The sequence below is a fragment of the Aquarana catesbeiana genome, linkage group LG02 (assembly GCF_042186555.1).
Source record: "Aquarana catesbeiana isolate 2022-GZ linkage group LG02, ASM4218655v1, whole genome shotgun sequence".
In the NCBI taxonomy this organism is placed as follows: Eukaryota; Metazoa; Chordata; class Amphibia; order Anura; family Ranidae; genus Aquarana; species Aquarana catesbeiana.
The window spans coordinates 130,851,913-130,876,568 of NC_133325.1; the positions used below are offsets into that span (position 1 = coordinate 130,851,913).

General features: G+C 44.1%; 1 protein-coding gene across 4 annotated transcripts in view; it reads right to left on the minus strand.

Annotated features, from left to right (window-relative positions):
- The window catches only part of PARP4 (poly(ADP-ribose) polymerase family member 4), a 570,213-nt gene that overhangs the window by 14,167 nt on the left and 531,390 nt on the right, over nt 1-24,656 (minus strand). For all 4 annotated transcript variants that reach the window (XM_073613478.1, XM_073613479.1, XM_073613476.1 and 1 more), the window contains 3 exons: nt 18,736-18,788; nt 4,614-4,752; nt 3,532-3,600 (listed from right to left, as the gene is read on the minus strand). In XM_073613478.1, coding sequence (XP_073469579.1) covers nt 3,532-3,600; nt 4,614-4,752; nt 18,736-18,788 — 261 coding nt within the window. The remainder of the gene's footprint in view (nt 1-3,531; nt 3,601-4,613; nt 4,753-18,735; nt 18,789-24,656) is intronic.

Sequence of the window (24,656 nt, forward strand, 5' to 3'; positions counted from 1 at the left end):
TGGGGCTGCAGGGGAGGCATTTTTCAGGAGCTTTACAAGCGCTATTTTTAGTCCAAGAGCTCCTGAAAAACGCCCCAGTGTGAAAGGGGTCTTGAAGTAATATTCAAAAAGCCAGTAATAAAGCAATACTCCTTTATAACTGGCTCTGTGAGTAATGCTTTATAACTGGCATTGCAGTATTCACAAAGCCAGTTGTAATATATTACTCACAGAGCCAGTTATAAAACATTACAGAGCCAGTTATAAAGGAGTTTTTCTCCATTATATCTGGCTTTGGCCGAATCTGTCACATTAAACTAAAAAAGTTACCATAACCGAATCCACACATACTGGAACCCCAAATCCCAACAGCCCCCACGAATGCCTATCCCCCCCCCCCACCTCAGGCTGCTCAGTCTAAAATGCCCAGGCCTATTTTTCGTCCCAGTCCGGGCCTGCCCCTGAGACACGGTAGAAACAACCAACCTGTCTCGGATCACTTCTTCCCAGGTGTCTGAGAACACTAATAGCCTCCCCCCCACCCGCATGAGTGGGGACGCCCCTTCATAAGGAGAGCTTGGGACTGACTTTAGGGGGTCTCTGGGCCAAAGTTCTTTTGCCCTACTTCTGGGAATCACAGGAGTGCATTTCGTTCTGCACTCCTGTTACCCCTATTCAGCAGACAGTGGGTTAAAGCGTTAAAGCAATAAAAAGTATGATGTAAATGAAAAATTTACTGAAATGCTGGAAAGCTCTGGGGGGGGGGGGGGGTGCTAGGGGTTCTAGGTGGCTAGGGAAGTCTGCAGTTGTCTTGGTAGCCCTGTAAGGGATGAGTTTTCTGGAGGTGGAGGGGAGGCACAGTGAGACACTGTTGGAGGTTGTAAGCACTACAAAGGTCTGGAAGTTCTGCAGCAAGTTGGAGGGCAATGTGAGAGGATGGCCAGCACTAAGGGAGGATGGGAGCTGGGAGACACTGGGAGGTTAAGGAATTTTGAGCTGGCTGGAGGCTTGGGAGAGGGGAGGCCATGATGCGGCAGTGGGCCACAGCCTGGTGGTTGAGATCCACTATTCTGTGTTGCATGATGCCTGAAGAATGAGGATATCTAATGTGACAATGCTGAAAAGGAGGAATTTCTGCCAGAGCTTCTTTTTTAATTTTACCTACTACAGGGCAAATTATTTTCAGATTGCATTGTGCTGAATAAGTTTGCTAATAGTGATTATGTTACAGGGAAAGTACGGTATATTTTCAGTAAACACAAGGTAACTGTTGATGCGAGCAACATTTTTACATGCTTGTACTTACATAGTTTAGATGTGCTATTAAATATGAAGATCTGTAGGTTAGCCACACAATCAGGATGTTTGCTTGCTAAGCTGAGATATCAGTCACACAGGAAGTGCACTGTTTTCAGTGAGTTGGTTGACTCTTTGGCCCCATTCACACGGGTGTAAAGAATAGGCATTTGCTTTGCGTTAATAAAGCTTGCCAAACACTTTGAAAAGCAAATGCCTATTCTTTACATGAATAGTTCAATACACACAACATTGGTGACATTTTGCGTTAATTTTGATTTTGCATGTAAGGTTTAACCACTTACCGACCGGCTCCTGTACATATACGTCGGCACTTTGAAGATGGATATCTCGGTAACGGCAGCAGCTGCTGCCACAACCGAGGTATCCATCTTTACAGGAGCCGGTTCTGTGTACGATAATGGTGGTCTCTGCGGCGGGTTCACCGCGAGATCACTGTTATCGGCGGCGGGAGAGGTGTCACCCCCCCTCCCACCGCTCTCCCTCGCCCTCCGCTTACCAGAGCCGTCGGTAGCGGCGGAGGAGATCGGGACCTCTCACTGCTGAGGTAAGGAGACGTGTGAGGCTAAGATGGCCGCCACCCGTCTCCATACCATAGGAGGGCGGAAGCGACGTCATGACGTCAGCTCCGCCCATATGTCTTAAAGGCATATTTTTTTTTTTGTCATTTTTTCAAACGACTTTTTTTTTCTTTTTTTTTTGCATTTTAGTCCAAATATGAGATCTGAGGACTTTTTGACCCCAGATCTCATATTTAAGAGGTCCTGTCATGCTTTTTTCTATTACAAGGGATGTTTACATCCCTTGTAATAGGAATAAAAGTGATCCAAATGTTTTTTTTTTTAAATAAACACAGTGCAAAAATAAATATAATAAAGTAAAATTAATAAGAAAATTAAAAAACATTTTTTTAAAGCGCCCTGTCCCGATGAGCTCACGTGCAGAAGCGAACGCATACGTGAGTAGCGCCCACATATGAAAACGGTGGTCAAACCACACATGTGAGGTATTGCCGTGACCGGTAGAGCGAGAGCAATAATTCTAGCCCTAGACCTCCTCTGTAGCGCAAAACATGCAACCTGTAGAATTTTTTAAACGTCGCCTGTGGAGATTTTTAAGGGTAAAAGTTCCACGAGCGGGCGCAATTTTGAAGCGTGACATGTTGGGTATCAATTTACTTGGCATAACATTATATTTCACAATATAAAAAAAAAATTGGGCTAATTTTACTGTTGTCTTATTTTTTTATTCAAAAAAGTTAATTTTTTCCAAAAAAAGTGCGCTTATAAGACCGCTGTGCAAATATGGTGCAAAAAAAATATTTCAATGACCGCCATTTTATTCTCTAGGGTGTTAGAAAAAAAACAATATATAATGTTTGGGGGTTCTAAGTAATTTTCTAGCAAAAAAACCTGTTTTAAACATGTAAACACCTAAAATCCAAAACGAGGCTAGTCCTTAAGTGGTTAAAAAGAGTAAGGCCCCTTTCACACTGGGGCGGTTTGCAGGCGTTATTGCGCTAAAAATAGCGCCTGCAAACCGCCCCTAAACAGCCTCCGCTGTTTGTTCAGTGTGAAAGCCCAAGGGCTTTCACACTGAAGCGGTGCGCTGGCAGGACGGTAAAAAAAGTCCTGCGAGCCGCATCTTTGGAGCGGTGAAGGAGCGGTGTGTTCACCGCTCCTTCACCGCTCCTGCCCATTGAAATCAATGGAACAGTGCGGCTATACTGCGGCAATACCGCGGCTATAGCCGCGCTGTACGAGCGGGTTTAACCCTTTTTCGGCCGCCAGCGGGGGTTAAAACCGCACCACTAGCGGCCGAATACAGCCGCAAAAACAACGGTAAAACAGCGCAAAAAATAGCGCTGTTTTACCGCCGACGCCCCCACCGCCCCAGTGTGAAAGGGGCCTTACGGTGTCCATTCAAGTCAGTGGAACTGCACCGCAAACGTGTTTTGAGTGATGCTAAGGTATTTGGCATGCATTTGCAGAGCACTACGGCAATACTCCTTTCCTTGCCCCCTCCCCGCCACAAAAAGGGAAAAAAATACAGGCATTTGGGAAACTTTAGAAATCACTTTTCAAAGGCATCGAAATTCAAATAAAATGTGTCCGAAACACAAACTGATGCCGTTTACACCTGCCGCTCCATAGAGCCTGAAAAACAGACAGGTGGACCTATCTGCTCAGGTGAAAGGGGCCAAAAATGGAAAGTTAACGGACAGAACATACTTACTTTTTGCTTTGGAACTCCAAAATCTCGACTCTTGAATAACCGCATACTTTTTGGTTTCATGTTTAAAGGCTGTTACAGATGAAAAAAATATATATATTTTTACTATGTAATCATTTCTGTAGACAATATGTTCTTTAACCCCTTCATGATGGAGGTAAAACAAATTCTAATGCCTAAGCACCATTTGGTAAAGTCTGATGAGTGTTAGTAAAACTGTACATAGTACGTAGTGTATGCAAGTGAATTATACCTTGTTTTTTTTCAGGACAAACTGGGCTTTCATTTAGTTGTAAATAGTAATAAATATCTTAGAATATTTTAATATCAAAGGTAAACTGGCACAAAATAGGTAAAAAAATATAATTTTTAAAAATGTATAATTCTTGCTATTACCATGGGGCACCACCAAACAACCCCCCCAAAAAATTCTCCTGCCGGTTGCAGCGGTACCGCATATGTGTATATTTGTTGTTTGTACCTGTAGTAGTGCCCAGAAACAATCATGCACAGTTTGCTGCTTTTTTTTTTTCCATCTACAATATACTGAATTTTAACCCTGAGCATGACCTTTGACCATAACCCGGACCCTAGCCCTAACACTGACCTAATTTATCTTTATTTTTATTTTTTTACACACACTAGTTTTGTTTACAATTTTTTCCTCTAGCAAGGAGAAAAGGATACAATGTATATTTTTCTCCATTCAAGAGGAGAAAAAAAACACAGGTAGTACAGGTACACAACGCACACCAGAGCACATATGTTAACCACATTATAATACGTGCCCACTAGTGTTAATGGGTCCTTTATTGATGTATTAATGACTACAGGGCTAACAAGCTCTTGGTTTATGAAGTTTTATCCTTTTCTAGCTCAGATATAGTCATTTTCAAAACAGGCCTTCTAACAAGGCACTACATGTTTAATATCTATCTAAGTATTATATAATAATGAACTATAGATAGACTAAACTTTATCCCTTGTAAGCGAAGAAGTAACCTTGTCCATGCATATAACTAAACACCTAGGCACATTGCCTAAAAAAAAACACCGTAATGCCCTCCACACACAGATAAACTTACCTCATACAAAGCAGGTGCCTGACTTCGCATAAGCTGTCTAATTTGAATGCGAGCAAGCGACGGAGGAGGGGCTGGGGGGGCACAGAGGAGGGGGGGGGATTGTATATTTGCTGCTTGTCCCACAGTTGGTCTTTGGATACTGCAAATCAAACAACAGTTGACATTGTCAAGATAGTCTAAAAGTCTTACATCTACTATAGATAGAAGTCTGTGGTTGGTTTAGGAATACAATATCTGACTGCCAAAAAAAATCTTTATTTAAAAATATTACATCCCAGAACGCTTGTGTGATACAAGGGTACATTCAGAGGTTACCAAAGGTAGCAGTAATCTCTTGGTGATGAAGTACCCTATCCGCAGCAGAAATCCAAGATAAACAATATGTTTTGGACAATAGTTCTATTCCACAAACAAAAAGCAGCTTAGCATCTTATGGGCATAATGCAATCCTCATGAAACACCAATTTAGTACTTAAGAACTTCATATGACAGGTGAAAAATCTATCTGCAGCAAATATTTCCCACATTCACCACACACAATAGACCCCTCTATCTGATGTTCTAATTAACAGGCTGGCGGCACTCTAGTCAGTCCTGAATGGTGCTGCTCGACTAATCTATCTTTGCTTGGTATGTCTCTCGGTCAGTGTTTCTACTGGATGACAATTACACAGACAGCAGAGTTAAAATTTTCCCACATTTCTAGCTATACCCATGACTGCATCCTTATCTGGACACACAACTTTCTTCTCTGCTCTACTATTATCACATCACAGTAATTCTATCTTCTTCTCCCTTTCTCTGGAATTCCCTTTTACAAGCCATTCAATCCCATTAACTGAACCTTACAATACACACTTAAGCTGAGCTTTTAGTATTTTTTTTACATCTGTATGAATAAACTTCTGACATGTCACAATATACAGCAACAGCCTAATTTAAAAAAAAAAAATTAAAAATAAAAAAGCTCCACCTTTTATCTCTATAAGGGTCTTTGTTAATGGGTTTAGGCTTGTATTGATTGGCATCATTTTAACATCAGTTTGAGTAGTCTCTGAGTTGATTTAGCTTTCATTCCCAGGTACACTTGACCTCAACTGCATTTTACCTGCTTCAAGCAGGTTTGGCATTCTGACTTGTATAGTGTTGCAAAACCCCTTTGAAGCAAACAAAAACCCATTTACACAGACCCTAAAGCAGTCCTTAAAATTATATTACACTCTCGTTTTTAAACACTTTCAGCATCTGATTTAAGCATTTCCTGTTTGAGCTGATACCACGACCACTGCCCTGAGTTTCAGGATGGCTCCTTTCTCTTGACGTATCCTATGGAACCACCTTTGTATGCAGGGACTAGAGTGGTGTCTCCCTTCAGAGCATCAATAGAAACACAAAGCCCTATATCCTACAATGGCAAGGCATCCCCCTGCTTCTCCTCCTCCAAACTAACAAACTGATGCAAGACTGCACTGTCCACAAACTTTCTTGTGAAGACCAGAAATATAGGGAAACAGCTCAAAGAGCAAGTGATAGCAGGAATTACAGTCAAAACTGCAAGTGCTGGGGTAAGAGCCTTTGGCTGGTTAAGATGATATAATCAGTGTGCTGCAGGCATTTCCTCAGTCTTATTCCCTGTAATATGACTGCAACAATGTAACTTTGTAGCAAGTCACAAGGTGAGAGGCTCCAGCAGGGGTTGATTTGCGCAAGACATTCGTGAACACAGGCAGTAACTGCACAGACACCAAGATTAACATGATTTTGTCATCTTTGCGTTAGCACCACAGTCAATGCTGACCCTGGTTAAAGTTTGAAAAAAAGATGGCCTTGTTCTTCTGAAAAGAAAAGAATATAAATGCATTGATAGGGGGGAAACTAGACATGTGCACAACAAAAAAATGTGTTTTTGTTTTGTTACGTTTCCGTTGATTCGTAACGATTGGTAATTTCGTAAGACGCAAGTTTTCATATTCGGACTCGTTCGTATTTTCGCAACAGGTATATTTTTGTTGATACGAAATGAGTCGTAATTCAGTTTTTCCGTCTTTGATTCGAAATTCGTAATTTTGTTTTCGTTTATTCGGTGCACTACTCGTAGTTTAGTGTAGCACTGACCCCTGAAGGAGCTTGTTATCAGACAATGTAGGCAACGGTCACTTTAGTACTTTTCCAATGCTTTAATGAGAGATAACTGGAAGAAGTAGCAGGAAAGAGGTAGAAGAAGAGTTGCAGGGAAGTTCAAATGCCTTTTCTTGGTGTAGCACTAAGGAATTGAAATCTCAAGGATGAATGTATCTAGCAGCCGGAACGCAGCACGAACAAAAAGTCTCTGTCACAGACTTGGGTGAAACAAAACTGTACAATCCTCTGCCACAGGATGTAGTAGTTTTCAGTTAACAGCAAACACAGTACCAGAACCTTTAAGCTGACCCGGCAGTACTTGTGCGGTAAATTAGTTTAAGATGCGTCCAATCGAGTCACCAGGCCCTTCTTAAGACCAGCCTTGCATGGTCCCTTCCAAGATGGGTCCTCCCCTGGATCTTCCCGATTGTCCGGCTTCTTCCCGCAGAACAAACAGCACAGGACCATCCCAGCGATAGCAGGCCCCAGACAGGCTTCTGGGTCTACCCGCACGGCTGCAGCAACGCAACCCTTCAGCGAGGTAGAACTCACTATCACATACCTCTAGGCCAGGAGGGCCACGAGGCAAAAGACTCCCAGAAACATGGCGTCTGTCCCGGAATGCAACCCGGAGGACCACCTCCGCCGAGTTGTCTCCGGGACAGAAGAGCACCCATACACTTTAGCTTGTTGCTTTCCAACACTGACCTATGGTGACGACACCCACAGGCACAATGTGGAACTGCACGCAACACAGCCAAACTGAAACAGAGGCTAATCTAACATTAGCATGAATCTGAACTATGTACAGAACAGAGACCCACTAAATTTACATATAAGCGGTAGATTGAAAAATCTACCAGCGCTACATACTCCCCCCACTATAATAGACGTTGTCCTCAACGTCTGCCAAAATATAACTCTCAAGCCTGAGAGTAGGTATTTGAACTTAAAACTTGGATGAAGAAGAAGAAAAGACAGTATAGAAATGTTACAGTTTCAAACATTTATACAACAACATATTCACATCGGCAAAAGAAATCACATTAGTCATGTCACAAAACCCCACTATCTACCTAGCTGAAAAGCCTAACAGCTTGATAGGAGATCTCGTTGTTCCTGAAAGAAACAAAGTTAAACACACACAACAATGTACAGTAGCATCACTTAACAGTTTAGGAGCAAAGCCTCATTCCACAAAAGAATGACACTCTCTTCCCCACATGTTTTCCTTCTAAAGAAATTGAACTAAAGTAACTTGAAAAGTCCATTCCTATCTCTGGGCAAATTATATCCTTTTGATAAATCCAGCTAGCAAAAAAAAAGTCTTTGGATATAGAAGCGCTGAGGTGAATAAAATCTCTTGACCACGGAGATCTCTAAACACTGACACTATCTGGCTATATACCCCAAAGTTCTCTTTTCTTTTTTTTTTTAGAAGAATAGAAGACAACAGTCTCTTTGCATAATCACCAATAAAACCGGGGATCTGGCAATGTCTGTTTCTTCCCTAGTTTATCCACGGTGGTGATAAAGTAAACAATATCATCTTTGGTAGTACTGCGCGGCTTCACACAAGGTGATGTCTTCCCAGAATCCATGGCTATCCATTCTGGAAAAGTAAGGGCAGAAGCAACATCTTCACCCTGGGCCCACAATAGTTCCTGTGACATTGTCCCAAACAAATCATCATCACCGGAGAGATTTGACATAGAATCTATCTCAGAGTCTCTCAACTCCTCCGCTGGCAAATATTTACAAAGAATCCCAGATATGTTCCCCTTTGATCTCTCACCCGTTCCTGACGTGGACTTCTCAGGATCCATATATTGCTCCGGTTCGGGTAGTCTCTGGGGCAGGCCTCGACCACGGCCGTGGGAAGCCTTCACATATCCCACCTTCCTTTGGACAGGTGCAGCGGGGATAGGTGTAGTAGAAGTAGAAATAAGAGTGATGTCCTCTGATGAAGCGGTGACAGCGACATCTCCCTCGGGAACACTCACGGTAGCAGACGAGATCACGGCCTGTTGCTCTCCAGCAGCAATGGCAGTAGTTTCCACTGTGACGATTCCTGTAGCCCAATACACACGATAAGAATGGGGCGACATTGTAGGTTGTTCCACTGTGAACAAATATTCTCCGCACTGCAAACATCAGACAAATGGACGGAGATGTATGGCCAGTCCTTCACACTTGTGGCAAAGCATGCCCAGCCCTTCAATATCTCCAACAGTGTATAGTACGAACCGCCCCTGCGGCTTCAAACGAATGCCGGTATCTGTCAGCAGGGTTCCGGTCAGCATAGCACCCGCAGCGGTACTAGTAGGGAACATCTTGGACCCCATAGTTGAAGGTACCAATGGGAAAGAAGACATGGCTGCACTCTGATCCTTCCAGCACGACCACGAGGCCTCTTCTCTCCTTTGGCGCCAAACACACATACCCGCGTCCCACGCGGCAACAAGTAGATGTGGCTCCTCCCACTTGTTCCTCTGATCACGTAGCTCCCGGGCTTTTACTTCTCACCCGCAGCCAGAAATATAGTCCTGCAATTTAACCCCTTCTTTTCCTGGAAAAAGTGACAAAGTCCAGAAACCTCTTTTAACATAGACTCTCGGTGAAATACTTCTCAGGGCTGCTTAGGGCAATGGCAAATAATCCCGGACGATGCCCCCACATGTAGCACTAACTCGCGGTGGAGCTGCTGATTTAAAGCGGGCTGTTTCCGTCACCTTTTTACCTGTAGTTTCACCAATACCGGGTCTAGGGTCCCCGTTGAGCTTGTTATCAAACAATGTAGGCAACAGTCACTTTAGTACTTTTCCAATGCTTTAATGGGAGATAACTGGAAGAAGTAGCAGAAAAGAGGTAGAAGAAGAGTTGCCGGGAAGTTCAAATACCTTTTCTTGGTGTAGCACTAAGGAATTGAAATCTCAAGGATGAATGTATTTTCAGTACAGGATTAAATCTTTGCCCGCCCGGATAGGTCTCTCTCACTAACCAAGCAGCTGGAACGCAGCACGAACAAAAAGTCTCTGCCACAGACTTGGGTGAAACAAAACTGTACAATCCTCTGCCACAGGATGTAGTAGTTTTCGGTGAACAGCAAACACAGTACCAGAACCTTTAAGCCGACCTGGCAGTACTTGTGCGGTAAATTAGTTTAAGATGCGTCCTCCAATCGAGTCACCAGGCCCTTCTTAAGACCAGCCTTGCATGGTCCCTTCCAAGATGGGTCCTCCCCTGGATCTTCCCGATTGTCCGGCTTCTTCCCGCAGAACAGACAGCACAGGACCATCCCAGCGATAGCAGGCCCCAGACAGGCTTCTGGGTCTACCCGCACGGCTGCAGCAATGCAACCCTCCAGCCCGGAGGGCCGCGAGGTAGAACTCACTAACACATACCTCTAGGCCAGGAGAGCCATGAGGCAAAAGACTCCCAGAAATATGGCGTCTGTCCCATAAATACTCCCTCCCAAAATGCAACCCGGAGGTCCACCTCCGCCGAGTTGTCTCCGGGACAGAAGAGCACTCATACACTTCAGCTTGTTGCTTTCCAACACTGACCTATGGTGACAACGACACCCACAGGCACAATGTGGAACTGCACTCAACACAGCCAAACTGGAACAGAGGCTAATCTAACATTAGATTGAATCTGAACTATGTACAGAACAGATGACCCACTAAATTTACATATAAGCGGTAGATTGAAAAATCTACCAGCGCTACATTAGTAATTGTTACTTTTGTGAGATTGCCTTTTTCGACGATTCGTACTTTCGTAGAAAATAAAGAATAATAATCCTATGTTTGCTTTTCTAATAAGTCCTGTACTTACTCCAGTCCACTCCCTCAGTCACGAGACCTGACTCAGTCTCCTCCTCAACTGAATCTAAAAAGATTCAGGAATGCAGTGTGATTCAGACACCAAAGGGATAAGCTGATTGGCTAAAGAGATTAAGTAAGATTCATCACTCACTAATACACTGCCCATTCGAAAGAACGATTAGAGAACACGAACAAACGAAATTACGAACAGACGAAGAAATAAAATTACGAAATTATGAACAGGCAAAGGATTGAAAATACGAAATGTAAATCATTCGTTATAGATGTCATTTTCTTTCTTTTACTGTTTCGGAGTTTCGTAAGTTTGTCCATTCGTATTTTCGAGTGTTCGTTATTTTGCTTATTCAATTAATTTTCTTAATTTTCGTATTTTGGTTCTTTCAGCTATTCGGATGTTCGAATTGATCCGAATGTATGAATACTAACAAATTCGTACGAAAATCTATTTGTTACGAACCGAATCGCACATGTCTAGGGAAAACGGTGGTTTCTGAGAGGGGTAATAAATACCTGCAAATGCTACACTTAAGCCTGGTACACACAGGCCAAATATCGGCCAGTTCAACAGAAACTAGCCAACAGTCACCCCATATGTACAACAGTCTGGCCGGCTTCTGTCTAACGAGCATGCTGGGAAAACAGCAGCTGATCAGTATTGAATCAGCGCTCGCAGTCCCCCTGTCAGAACACAATAGCTCAGCGGGGAGATGGCTATACTAACATCACTTGTGTTAGTACAGCGATCTGTCAGGTTTTTTTTTGCTCAGCCCACTGGGTTGAAAAAGAAAAGCGAAGTGTGTACCAGACTTTAGGCTGGCTGTATAATCAGCAATTTTTTTTTCCTTCAGCTACGGGTTGACTGACAGCGGGAGGTTTCCTAATCATCACAATACAATGTTTACTGTTGCTGGCTATAGCTGTCAGTCACCGGCTCTCTGTTCTGCTCCTCCAGTACTCGCTGGAGTGCCAGGCTGTGGAGGGGGTGGGAGCCGCTGTCTCAGTCTTCCAGCAGCTCCCTGAGAGGCTGAGTCAGCTGCTGGTCCAGGCATATAGGTGGATCCTGACATTAATGTTGGGATTTTTCCAGAATCTGGACCAGCTGAGTGTCTTCAGCCAAAAGAGGACTTTAGCCTGCTGTTGGCTGAAAGCGGGTTACAGGAGTGTAGAAATCTTGTGTGCCTCAAGGAAAAGTAGGGCCAAAAGAGCTTTGGCCCTACTGCTCCTTTAACATGAAAACAAAATAACTGATGCTAGGTCTAGGTCTAAAAAGAAATGATAATGATCGCTGGTCTAATTTATTTTCATATTTTAATGGTTTTTAAAATCTGATCTTTTCAGTATTGTTTAGTTATTTAATCCAGCACTGAGGTTGCTTCCATGATACTGTTTTCAAAGCATGCTGCGCTTTTAAGAAAGTTCAGCCCTTCGTACACAATTTCTGGCAGACACTGCTGGCATACTTATTAAAAAGCTCTGATACTTTTTCGAGAAAGCTTTCAGAGAACATAAAAACTGCATCAAGTTCCCCCTTCACACTGCAGGTAGTAAAACTGAAAATGAAATATTCCTTTTCCATTATCTGGCAAAAAAAACAATTTAGTTATTAAAATGTATGTCATATACACCACAATTGGGGCACTGAACCTGACTTGGGTGTGCTTTTGGTCATCTTGATATTTAAAGGGACACTGCCATGAAAGACTAATGTATTCCAGAACTCTTGTTGTCATTGTGATGTAACATATCGAAATCTGACACAGCCAGGCATCTAGCATTTTAAAAAGGAGGCCTGCAACTGAAGCCCCTATCATTCTTCTATGCCAGTCATTTTAAATGATTTAGCAATGCACACATTGCTGTATAAATATGAAGGGGAATCTTGGAGGACAACAGCAACGTGTATAGAGAGTGAGGGGGACAGCTCTTAGCGCGTCCAGGAACTCATCTCATCTAAAATCATGTGCAGATACTGCTAGATAATTGTATGAATGCATGTTGCCTCCTAGATTGTAAGCTCTAACGAGCAGGGCCCTCTGATTCCTCCTGTATTGAATTGTATTGTACTTGTACTGTCTGCCCTAATGTTGTAAAGCGCTGCGTAAACTGTCAGCGCTATATAAATCCTGTATAATAATAATAATAATAATAATAATAATGTTGTTTTGTAAATATTTTTCCTTTAATATGTTCAGTTCTAAAAAATTTCACAATTCCAAACAAAATTGTATTTATAGTTTCATATTCACTTTCACATATTCAATAAGAAAAAACACATTTCTTATTTTCTGAGCCTCTTTGAGCTTCTTAACTTAAGGATGGGTTCACACTAGTGCGAGATGGATGCGGCTTTTCCCGCATCCAATTCGCACAGCAGTAGATTGTGACCAGCTGTCTATGGAGCCGATTCACACATCTCCGCAGCGGCTTCAGTGCGAATTGCACAGGAGCCCTGTGTGTCTTTTCAGACCATCTCAGGTCTGAATTCAGCCCAAAATTCGGGCTGAAATCGGACCTGAAATAGTGAATGGGGAGGCACTGGACTCCTGCTGTGAGCTGCTGCATCCCTCAGTGTGATCCCAGCCTAAATGTTTACCAATGTTTCTTAAAGTGTTCTTATTCATTTTCCCCAACCCTCCTGATGTGCCAACTACCTTATCTTCTCCAGACTCATACTTTAGCCAGTCATACATGGATCAAAATTAGATTGGTTCAACTGGGACCTGACAATTTTCAGTCTATGAAGTCTCCACACTGTCAGGATACAAAGGCTCAGCGAGGGCGATTTTCCCCATCCACCTCGAATGTGTAAATAGGGGAATCAAGTCATTTTTTTCATTCAATAAAAAATAGAATTCGACCACGCTGAGGCGATAGTACTTCATTAATCCTGTCTAGCTGCTGTCTAATTGAGAAATCTCAACATGAAAGAAATAAATGAAGAAAGACAGCGCTTAGCCAAATGTGTATCAAGGTAATCTATCCTAAAAAAGTGTGTATGTGATAAACAGTATCTCACAAAAGTGAGTACACCCCTCACATTTTTGTAAATATTTTATTATATCTTTTCATGTGACAACACTGAAGAAATGACACTTTGCTACAATATAAAGTAGTTAGTGTACAGCTTGTATAACAGTGCTGGCAACAAGTGTGAGTAAACCCCTAAGTGAAAATGTCCAAATTGAGCCCAGTTAGCCATTTTCCCTCCCCGGTGTCATGTGACTCGTTAGTGTTACAAGGTGTCAGGTGTGAATGGGGAGCAGGTGTGTTAAATTTGGTGTTATCGCTCTCACTCTCTCATACTGGTCACTAAGGATGAGCTCCAGCGTGTTCGCACAGCTCACATGCAGAGTCCGCCAGGAAGTCGGCACTGTGCTGTGCTAATCACAGGCAGTGAGACATTTCCCGATCTCTGCAGCTGCGCATCGGGACAATGTCTCACTGCCTGTGATAAGCGCAGCGCAGTGCTGACTTCCTGGCGGGTTTTGCACGCCGGAGCTCATCCTTACTGGTCACTGGAAGTTCAACATGGCACATCATGGGAAAGAACTCGCGGAGGATCTGAAAAAAAAATTGCTGCTCTACATAAAGATGGCCTAGGCTATAAGAAGATTGCCAAGACCCTGAAACTGAGCTGCAGCATGGAGGCCAAGACCATACAGCCATTTAACAGGACAGGTTCCACTCAGAACAGGCTTCGCCATGGTCGACCAAAGAAGTTGAGTGCATGTGCTCAGCGTCATATCCAGAGGTTGTCTTTGGGAAATAGACATATGAGTGCTGCCAGCATTGCTGCAGAATGTGAAGGGATGGGGGGTCAGCCTGTCAGTGCTCAATCCATACGCCGCACACTGCATCAAATTGGTCTGCATGGCTGTTGTCCCAGAAGGAAGCCTCTTCTAAAGATGATGCACAAGAAAGTCCGCAAACAGTTTGCTGAAGACAAGCAAACTAAGGACATGGATTACTGGAACCATGTTCTGTGGTCTGATGAGACCAGGATAAACTTATTTGGTTCAGATGGAGTCAAGCGTGCGTGGTGGTAACCAGGTGAGGAGTACAAAGACAAGTGTGTCTTGCCTACAATCAAGCATGGTGGTGGGAGTGTCATGGTCTGGGGCTGCATGGGAGCTACAGTTCATTGAGGGGACCATGAATGCCAACATGTACTGTGACATACTGAAGCAGAGCATGATCCCCTCTCTTCGGAGACTGGGCCGCAGGGCAGTATTCCAACATGATAAGGACCCTAAACACACCTCAAAGACGATCACTGTCTTGCTAAAGAAGCTGAGGGTAATGGTGATGGACTGGCCAAGCATGTCTCCAGACCCAAGCCCTATTCAGCATCTGTGGGGCATCCTTAAACGGAAGGTGGAGGAGCGCAAGGTCTCTAACATCCACCAGCTCCGTGATGTCATCATGGATGAGTGGAAGAGGACTCCAGTGTCAACCTGTGAAGCTCTGGTGCACTCCATGCCCAAGAGGGTTAAGGCATTAATGGTTGTGTGTTGAGTTATTTTGTGGGGACAGCAAATTTACACTGTTATACAAGCTGTACACGCACTACTTTACATTGTAGCAAAGTGTCATTTTTTCAGGGTTGTCACATGAAAAGATATAATAAAATATTTACAAAAATGTGAGGGGTGTACTCACTTTTGTGAGATACTGTGTGTGTGTTTGTGTATAAATGTATATATATATATATATATATATATGTTCAAAAGAAACTATGTTCAATCCTACAAGTGTAAGTAGCAGATTGTTCATATAATGTATCCTCCACCGCTTATGATCTATGTATGTTTTGTCACGGGGCAGTGAGGAAGTCTATCGATGAAACGCACGAAGGGTGAGCTGCTGGAGGCATCGTTACCACGTTACATTTTATGTCTACTCGTGGGATTGTGAGATCTGAATAGACACATATTATCTAGGCCTGTTTTACCAGTGTCGGGAGACACTTTTTAAATGTGAGTGCTATGTGGTTTAACCACTTCCCGCCCGCCCTATAGCGGATTGACGTCCGGGAAGTGGTTGTGTTATCCTGACTGGACCTCATATGACGTCCAGCAGGATAACATGCCGCAGCGCGCCCCCGGGGGCGTGCATCGCGGCGATCGGTGGAGCGGTGTGTCAGTCTGACACACCGCTACACTGATCTTGGTAAAAAGCCTCCAGCGGAGGCTCTTTACCACGTGATCAGCCGTGTCCAATCACGGCTGATCACGCTGTCAATAGGAAGAGCCGTTGATCGGCTCTTCCTCACTCGCGTCTGACAGACGCAAGTAGAGGAGAGCTGATCGGCGGCTCTCCTGGCAGGGGGGGGTCTGCACTGATTGTTTATCAGCGCAGCCCCCCCGCAGATCACCCCACTGGACTACCAGGGATGCCACTAGGATCACCAGGGAAGGGGCAACGTGGATGGCCAGGTATGTACCCCATGGCCATCCACATGTGCCCAATCTGTGCCAATCAGTGCCCACAAATGGGCACTGATTGGCACTATTATGCCAAAGATCTGCCCAGCAATGACCAGATCTGCCCAGCAATGCTATATCAGTGCCACCTGTCATTGCCCATCTGTGCCACCTGTCATTGCCCATCGGTGCCACCTGTCAGTGCCCATCGGTGCCACCTGTCAGTGCCCATCAGTGCCCACCTATCAGTGCCCATCAGTGCCACACATCAGTGCCACACATAAGTACCCATCAGTGCCACCCATATATGCCAATCAATGCCACCTACGAGTGCCCATCAGTGCCGCCTATGTGTGCCCATCGGTGCCACCTATGAGTGCCCATCAGTGCCGCATACCAGTGCCACCTATCAGTGCCCATCAGTGCCACCTATCAGTGCCCATCAGTGCCGCCTATCAGTGCCCATCATCAGTGCCCGTTAGTGCCACCTCATCAGTGCCACCTCATCGGTGCCCATCAGTGCCGCCGTATCAGTGCCCATCAGTGCAGCTATATCAGTGCCCATTATTGAAGGAGAAAGCGTACTTATTTACAAAAAAATTTAACAGAAACAAAGAAAAACTTGTTTTTTTTCGAAATTTTCGGTCTTTTTTTATTTGTTGCGCAAAAAATAAAAACCGCAGAGGTGATCAAATACCACCAAAAGAAAGCTCTATTTGTGGGAACAAAATGATAAAAAAATTGTTTGGGTACAGTGTAGCATGGCCGCGCAATTGTCATTCAAATTGCAACAGCGCTGAAAGGTGAAAATTGGGCTGGGCGGGAAGGTGTCTAAGTGCCTGGTATTGAAGTGGTTAAATAAACAAGAAAACTTTTTTAAAGGATTTATGCTATGCTGTGCTTTTCTTTCTATTCTGATCACACCTCTCTGGAGAGATTTATCATACACTGTGGAGGAGAGTTGGGAGTGGATATCTTTTGGGCTCTTGCAGATCATTACACTGTGAAAAGGAAAATAAATTGCCCGCTGGAGGTCTGGATTGACTGCTACTGAGGAGATCTGATATTATCTACCACAGATCTGCAGAGTATTGCATCCTGCTAAGGCAGTGGTTCTCAACCTCGCTAGTGCTGTGACCCCTTGATAAAATTTCCCAAGTTGTGGACATTTAGTGCTCCCTGAGTCCTTTCCACTCATACAGTATTAAAACCCCTTATGGTACATTTTAGGATGTTCCACTCTTTCTCTTTGTTCTCCTTTCTTTCCCTTTTATCTCTCTCTATCCTAATTTCTTGTATTTTTCCCACATCCCTCTTTCTAGCCATCTTTCTTGTTCTTTCTCCTATTCTTTCTCTCCCTTTTTCTTTGTTCCTCCCCCTCTTTTCCTCTCCCTTCCATGTATTCTCTATTTTTATTCCTTCTCTTACTCCTTGGTGGGGGGAATGGGATGAGTGGCAATGTTGGCGGGGAGTTCTGATCAGCCAACTTAGGTGCTCTTGATCAAGGTCATCTGCTGATCTGAGAACTGTAGTGGGGACTTTTAATGGCAACTATAATCATAGGTAGTGTTACTCACTGTGTCTCCGACTTTGTGGTGTCTCCTAGCAGTGACACCTATGCCGAAATCAGGAGATAGGGTCTCCTCCAGAAGGTGGGCGGCTGCAGGCTCCAGGGACAGCCCTGCTGGGCCGCCACAAAAAGGCTGGGAGAGAGGTACGGGCTTCAGAAACAGCCAAGGATTTGGTGACCCCTGGCAAATCATCATTTGACCCCCGAGGGGGTCCCGACCCCCTGGTTGAGAACCACTGTGCTAAGGGAATAAGCATGTTTGCTGGTTTGTCTTTGCCAGCCACTAACATTGGTGAGTGATTTAGATCATAAGTGGTGGAGGATACATTATATGAAGAATCTGCTACTTGCACTCGTGGGATTGAACATACCGTAGTTTCTTTTCAACTCTTTTTTTGATATATACAGCTTTTTTTTTTTTTTTTTTTTTTTTTTACTTTTGATACACATGTTCACTAAAAATAATATTTTTTAGCACTAATACTTAGTGACTTTTATGGACTTTTGTTTTTTGGCTATATATAGACACATATAGATTGAAGTGGATGTTTTATGTGGGTTTGGTTACCACTTTTTCATCAAACATTGGTGTGGTCACACATCATATTATATTATTAGATTAATTATTATATATTCATTATTATTTTATTAAATGATTATCACAAATTCTGATAGAGATTATATTACCATTACTAGTTTAGACGAATAAAACAATTTTCCATGCTTTCCGAGGCTCTCATAACTTCCCAGGTTAAATGTTTAACAATGTTTCTTAAAGTGATCTCATTCTTTTTGCTCCCAACCCCTCTGATGTGCTCTACATCTGCAGACCACATCTATTGCTGGCTGTAGTGATCTACTGCTGCAGGGGGAGGCTTCCAAACTAAGAGGAAGACCTGTGACATTTCAAGTCACCTCACTCCCTATGTTAACACAACGCAGAAAAGATTGTTCTGCATTATGTTTACAATGCTCTGTTACTGATTGCTTCTATGCAGTGCTTCACAGCATGAGCAGAAGCTTCTAGTGCTGGTGCCGTTGTCAGCATTCAGCCAGCTGTGTCTCAGTATTGAAGCCCACTTGGTGTTTATGAATACTTTACAGAAGAACCATAATCTGATGAACCATGGAATGTTAACCATAACAGGTGCATATACCTGTCCAATTGTGCCAGCGTTGATGGTAATTTTTCTTCACTTCTTCTGTCAGCCTGAGGAAAAAAACAAAATTATTGACTATTCTTTATCACAGTATACAGTTGTATACAATAGCTTAGGCACCCTTAGTCAAAGTACATTTTGTTGTTTTTCTATGTGAAAATAAGTGTACAGTGCCCAGTTACATTTTTTATTTATTTTTTGATGACATTTAAAAGGGTTGTAAACTCTCAAGGTTATTCACCTTAATGCATTCTATGCATTAAGGTGAAAAACCTCCTGTGATGCAGCAGCCCCCCAGAGGCCCTCTTATACTTAACTGAACCTGGTCTTTCCAGCCGGTGTCTCGAATCCTGATTGGATAGATTAATAACAGCACAGCCATTGGCTCCCGCTGCTGTCAATCAAATCCAATGACACGGGAGTCCTGCTGTCTGTGTCAATGGATGCAGCAGCAGGACACGGGAGCACGCTCACACGAGTGCCCCGAGGGAGAGCGGCTCTCCAACGAAGCGCTCGAGAAGAGGAGGAGCCAGGAGCGACGCTGAGGGACCCCAGAAGAGGAGGATCAGGGCCACTCTGTGCAAAACCAACTGCACAGAGGAGGCAAGTATTACATGTTTGTTTTTTGTTTTTTTAAAAACCGAACCTTTACATATACTGTACTTTAAAGCTGGAACAAAAATACATTAATTTGGCTTGTGCAAACATGTTAGGTCCATAAATTCTTATTAACATTTTGCAGTAATTACAACCAACAAACATTTCATGTACAGAGCTAACAAGCTCTTGATTAATGAATTTCTTTACCCTTTTCTAGTTCAGATATATTCACATTCAAAATAGGCCTTGTAACAAGTGTAGATAAGCGCTGGCTATATCTCTTTTGCCATATTGGGACACTGTTTACTGAAGATTGCATTGTGCTTTGTATCCTCTAGTGCCCAGCATGGGGATTATTGCATCATTTCCTGATTGCAAAGGTAGAGAGACCACTACTGAAAGCTGGGGATCGTGGGACATGTAGTCTGGAAAATTGCAAGTTAGACTTACCGGTAACTTGTTTTCCAATAGGCTTTCAGGACAGCACCCGAGAGATCATGGCTCCTCCTCCCACAGGAAACACCTCATCAATTAAGTCTTTAAATTGGAATCCTCCACGTTGCTTCATCAGTTGTTTGTAGAGAACTCCAGCCCCAGCTGCAACACATAAGCGACAGTTATATCATAGTATTACAGCATTAGCATAAACCAAGGGCGGGTTACTGCTGTCCTGAAAGCCTATTGGAAAACAAGTTACCGGTAAGTCTAACTTGCAATTTTCCAAAACGTCTTTCAGGACAGCACCCGAGAGGATAATCGAGACTTACTCCATTTAGGGTGGGACAACAGCCTGTAAGACTTTCCTTCCAAAAGCCTGGTCCCCAGCCGTCATGAGGTCTAACCTATAATGACGGGCAAAGGTTGTCAGACTTGTCCAAGTAGCTGCCTTACAGATTTGTTCGGGGGTGGCGCCAGCTTTTTCTGCCCAACTCACCGCGGAAGCTCTTGTAGAATGAGCCCGGACACTTAATGGACTCTCTAGACCTGTAAGGGAATAGGCTTCTGAGATAGCCATTCTCAACCATCTGGCAATGGTTCCTCTAGAAGCTTGTCTTCCTTTTTTATTACCGGAAAATAAAACAAACAGAGCATCTGAACATCTAAAGTCTTTAGTGTTTTCCAAGTAACTCAAGACTGCTCTTTTAACATCCAGGGTATGGAATTCTTCTTCCTTCTTACCCGATGGATTAGAACAAAAGGTAGGAAGTATTATTTCCTGAGTTCGATTCTGGATCGAAGCGACCTTCGGCAAAAAATTAGGATCCGTCTTCAGAACAATTCGGTCTGAAAAAATGGAAAAGAAAGGCTCCCTGATTGATAAGGCTTGCAGCTCACTGACTCTTCGGGCTGTTGTAACAGCCACTAAAAACACGGTTTTCAAAGTAATCAATTTCAGGGAGGCTAAATTAATGGGTTCAAAAGGTTCCTTGGTCAGGGCCTGTAGAACAACCGATAAGTTCCATGCTGGACAGCTTTTGATTACCACTGGTCTAGACCGGGTAAGAGCTTTGAAGAATCTTATTACTAGAGGTTCTGATGAAATGGATTTTTCCAGGAATACCCCCAGCGCAGCAACTTGAACTTTGAGGGTGCTGACCGCTAAGCCCTTGTCCGCCCCTTCTTGGAGAAACTCAAGCACAGAAGAAATTTGTTTTGTAGATCTGTCAGATGCTGTGCACCAGGAGTTGAAGATTTTCCAGACCTTGGAATAGATTGCTCTTGTAACCTTCTTTCTACTGGATAGGAGGGTAGCTACCAACCTATCCGAGAAACCTTTCCTCTTCAAGAGCTGCTCCTCAGTAGCCAGGCCGTGAGCTTTAGTTTTGCTACTTCCTGGTGAAACAGAGGACCTTGTAACAGAAGGTCTTTTCTTAACGGAAGGTGCCAGTAAGGTTCTTGTTGCATCTGAAGAAGGGATGAAAACCAAGGCCTTTTTGGCCAGAAAGGAGTGATGAGGATCACTATTGTCTCCTCCTTCCTGATTTTTGCTATGACCCGAGGGATAAGCTGAAACGGAGGGAATGCGTAACAGAGGTGAAACTTCCAATCTTGCGCCAGAGCATCCACTCCCAGTGATGCCTCGTTCCTGTTCAGGGAGAAGAAGCGAGACATCTGCGAGTTTTCCTGGGTGGCGAAGAGATCCACTCTTGGACGCCCCCATTTCTGCACTATTAACTGGAAGACTTCTGGATTCAATTGCCACTCTGCCTCTAAAATTTGGTTCCTGCTTAGGAAGTCCGCTACTCTGTTTAAGGTCCCTTTTAAATGGACCGCGGATAAGGATAGAGTATGGAGCTCTGCCCAACTCAGAATGCCTTTTGCCAAGCTCTGCAGAACTTTGCTTCTGGTTCCCCCTTGTCTGTTTATGTAAGCCACCGCCGTGGCGTTGTCTGACAGGATCTGAGTATGTTGCCCCTGGACTTCTTTCGCAAAGGTCAGTAAGGCCATTTCTATAGCTTTTAGTTCCCTCCAATTTGAGGACCTTAGGGCATCTCTTGTGTTCCACGAGCCCTGGGCCCACCGGCCGCTCATATGAGCCCCCCAACCCCAGGAACTGGCATCTGTTGTCAACCTCACCTGAGTTGGGAAGGACCATAACAGCCCCTCTGAGTACCTTGTCTGGTTCTTCCACCACCACAGACTTCTTTTTACTGAAGTAGGGATCTTCACTAATGAATCTAGTGAATCCTGCTGGTGATTCCAGGTTTTTAATAGAAAACTTTGCAGAGGTCTGAAATGGAGCTTTGCCCACTGGATGGCCGGAATGGAAGAGGTCAGGGTTCCTAATGCTGACATAATCTTCCTGATGGACAGAACTTGATTGGACTGTAGCAATGACACCACTTGTACCAACTTTTTCTGTTTTTCCTCTGGAAGAAAAATTTTTTGTTCTAAAGAGTTTATACGGAAACCCAGGAATAACACTTCCTGTGAGGGAATCAGATTTGATTTTTGAAGGTTTAAAATCCACCCCATGGATTCTAGATGAACCCGGGCTCTGAGCAAGTTTTCTTGAAGACCTTCTCTGGTCTTGGCAAAAAACAGCAGGTCGTCCAGATAAGGAATAACTGAGATCCCCTCTAGACGCAGAGGCGTCAGAGCTTCGGCCATTATTTTCGTGAAGACCCTTGGGGATGATGACAGACCAAACGGGAGTGCCCTGAATTGCAGATGTACCACCTTCTTCCCTTCTTTCAGTGCTAACCTCAGATATTTCTGCGACCTGGTGGCAATAGGAATGTGGAGGTAGGCATCTTGTAAATCTATTGATGCCATATAGCACCCTTGATACAGGAGGTTTCTTACTGAAAATATTGAATCCATCCGAAACCTTCTGTATTCCACTGATTTGTTTAGCATTTTGAGATTCAGGATAAGACGGAACTTTCCTGAAGGTTTCTGAACCAGAAAGACATGTGAGTAGAACCCCTGGAAGAACTCCCCTGCTGGGACCGGAACAATGACTCTCTGATTTTTCAGTTCCTGAATTAGGGACTTCATGGCGAGAGCCTTGACTGCGTCCCTTGGGACGTTTGTCACTAGGAATCTCCTTGGAGGTTCTTCCGTAAATTCTATCACATACCCTTGGGAGAGCATCTTTACAACGAATTGATTCGAGGAAATGGCTCTCCACTGAGGAAGAAACTCCTGAAGTCTTCCCCCAACCTTGACAGAGTCATTGTGGTTTTGTGGTGGCCGCAGGAGGATTGAAGAGCACACCACCCCTACCTTTGGGCTTCTGAGAAGACCATGCCTTCCTCTTGCCCTGCGTTTTTGCTTCCTGCTGACCTTTTTGGGGCCGAAAGAAACGCTTACGGGTTTGCACTTGTTTCTTCCTAACCGGAAACGACTTTTTCTTGTCTGCCGTGCGGTCAAGAATGGACTCTAGCTCTGAACCAAATAGCAGATCACCTGCGAACGGAATACCACATAATCTATTTTTAGATGCAGCATCCCCTGGCCACGTCTTCAGCCATAAGGCCCTTCTGGCAGAATTTGTTAAAGCTGCTGACCTTGCTGACATGCGGATAGACTCCGCAGACGCATCCGCAATATATGATATTGCTGCCGACAGGGTTGAAAAAGAGTCTAGAATCTCCTGTTTTGAGGAATCTGCTATGACATGGGCTTTCAACTGGTTAACCCAGTGATCTAAGTTCCTTGCAACACAGGTTGTTGCCATTGCTGGTTTCAGATTGTGCATTACTGATTGCCAGGTTCTTTTAAGAAGCAGGTCCATCCTTTTGTCCATGGGCTCCTTCAGAGTGCCCATATCCTCAAAGGCTAGGTCCGTAGACTTAGAGACCTGAGAAAAGGCAGAGTCCAATTTTGGAACTTTATTCCATACAGAATCTGGATTTTCTTCAAATGGAAATCTTTTCTTGTGAGCCCGGGAAAAGAAAGGCTTTTTCTCAGGTTCCAGCCACTCTTTTTTAATCATATCAGTGATAACTGAATGGACTGGAAAAGAACGGCCTTTTAAATCTTCTAAACCAGCATACATGCGGTCATGCAGTGAGAGTTCCTTCTTTTCCTCTTCTATCCCCAAAGTGGCATGGATTACCTTCAGGAGTCCTCCCACCTCTTCTAGTGACAATTTGTATTTAGAAGTGGTATCTGATTCATTTTCCTCCTCCTCAGAATCTGTATCATCTGGAGCGAGGGAAACGGACCCTTGAGAAGCGTCCTGGGATATTGGACCCCCAAAAATTGTTTGAGAACCACTCTGGGGTTCTGAAGATGGCTGCGGAACCAGAGGATCCCTAGAGGGACCTGGCTCCTCTCTTAGGTTTGACCTAAAAGCCTGAAAGGTGGCCCGGAGCTCATCCTTTATTGTTGATACTAAGTCGCCACAAACGGATGGAGTCTCCTCTCTGACCAAAGTTGTAATGCACTCTGCACAAAGCGTTTTGGTCCAAGCATCGCTTAATTTTTCTTTGCAGACAGGGCACCTTTTCTTGACTGGTTGGGCAGAACCTTTGGCCTGGACAAACAGAAAAGAGGCATGGAACCACGCTTAAAAGGCTGTAATACAGCGTAAACAATACACCCAGGTGCACTAAGGAAGAAACATCTCATTTTCCATGTGCCCATGCAAGCCACCACCACCTAATCCCCTGTTGCAGGGCAGATATACTAAATCTAGCCACTGCAACATACCTTCTGAGAGGGGAGGGGGGGGGGGGGGGGGGTGGTGGGGGAAGGGGGGGGAAAGGGTGAGTAACCCCCCCACAGGAGAAAACGGCCCAGGGTAATAGAGGACACAGTCCCTTACCTTAGCCTTGCTGGCGCCTTGGCTTGCCCCCTTATCCGCTGCA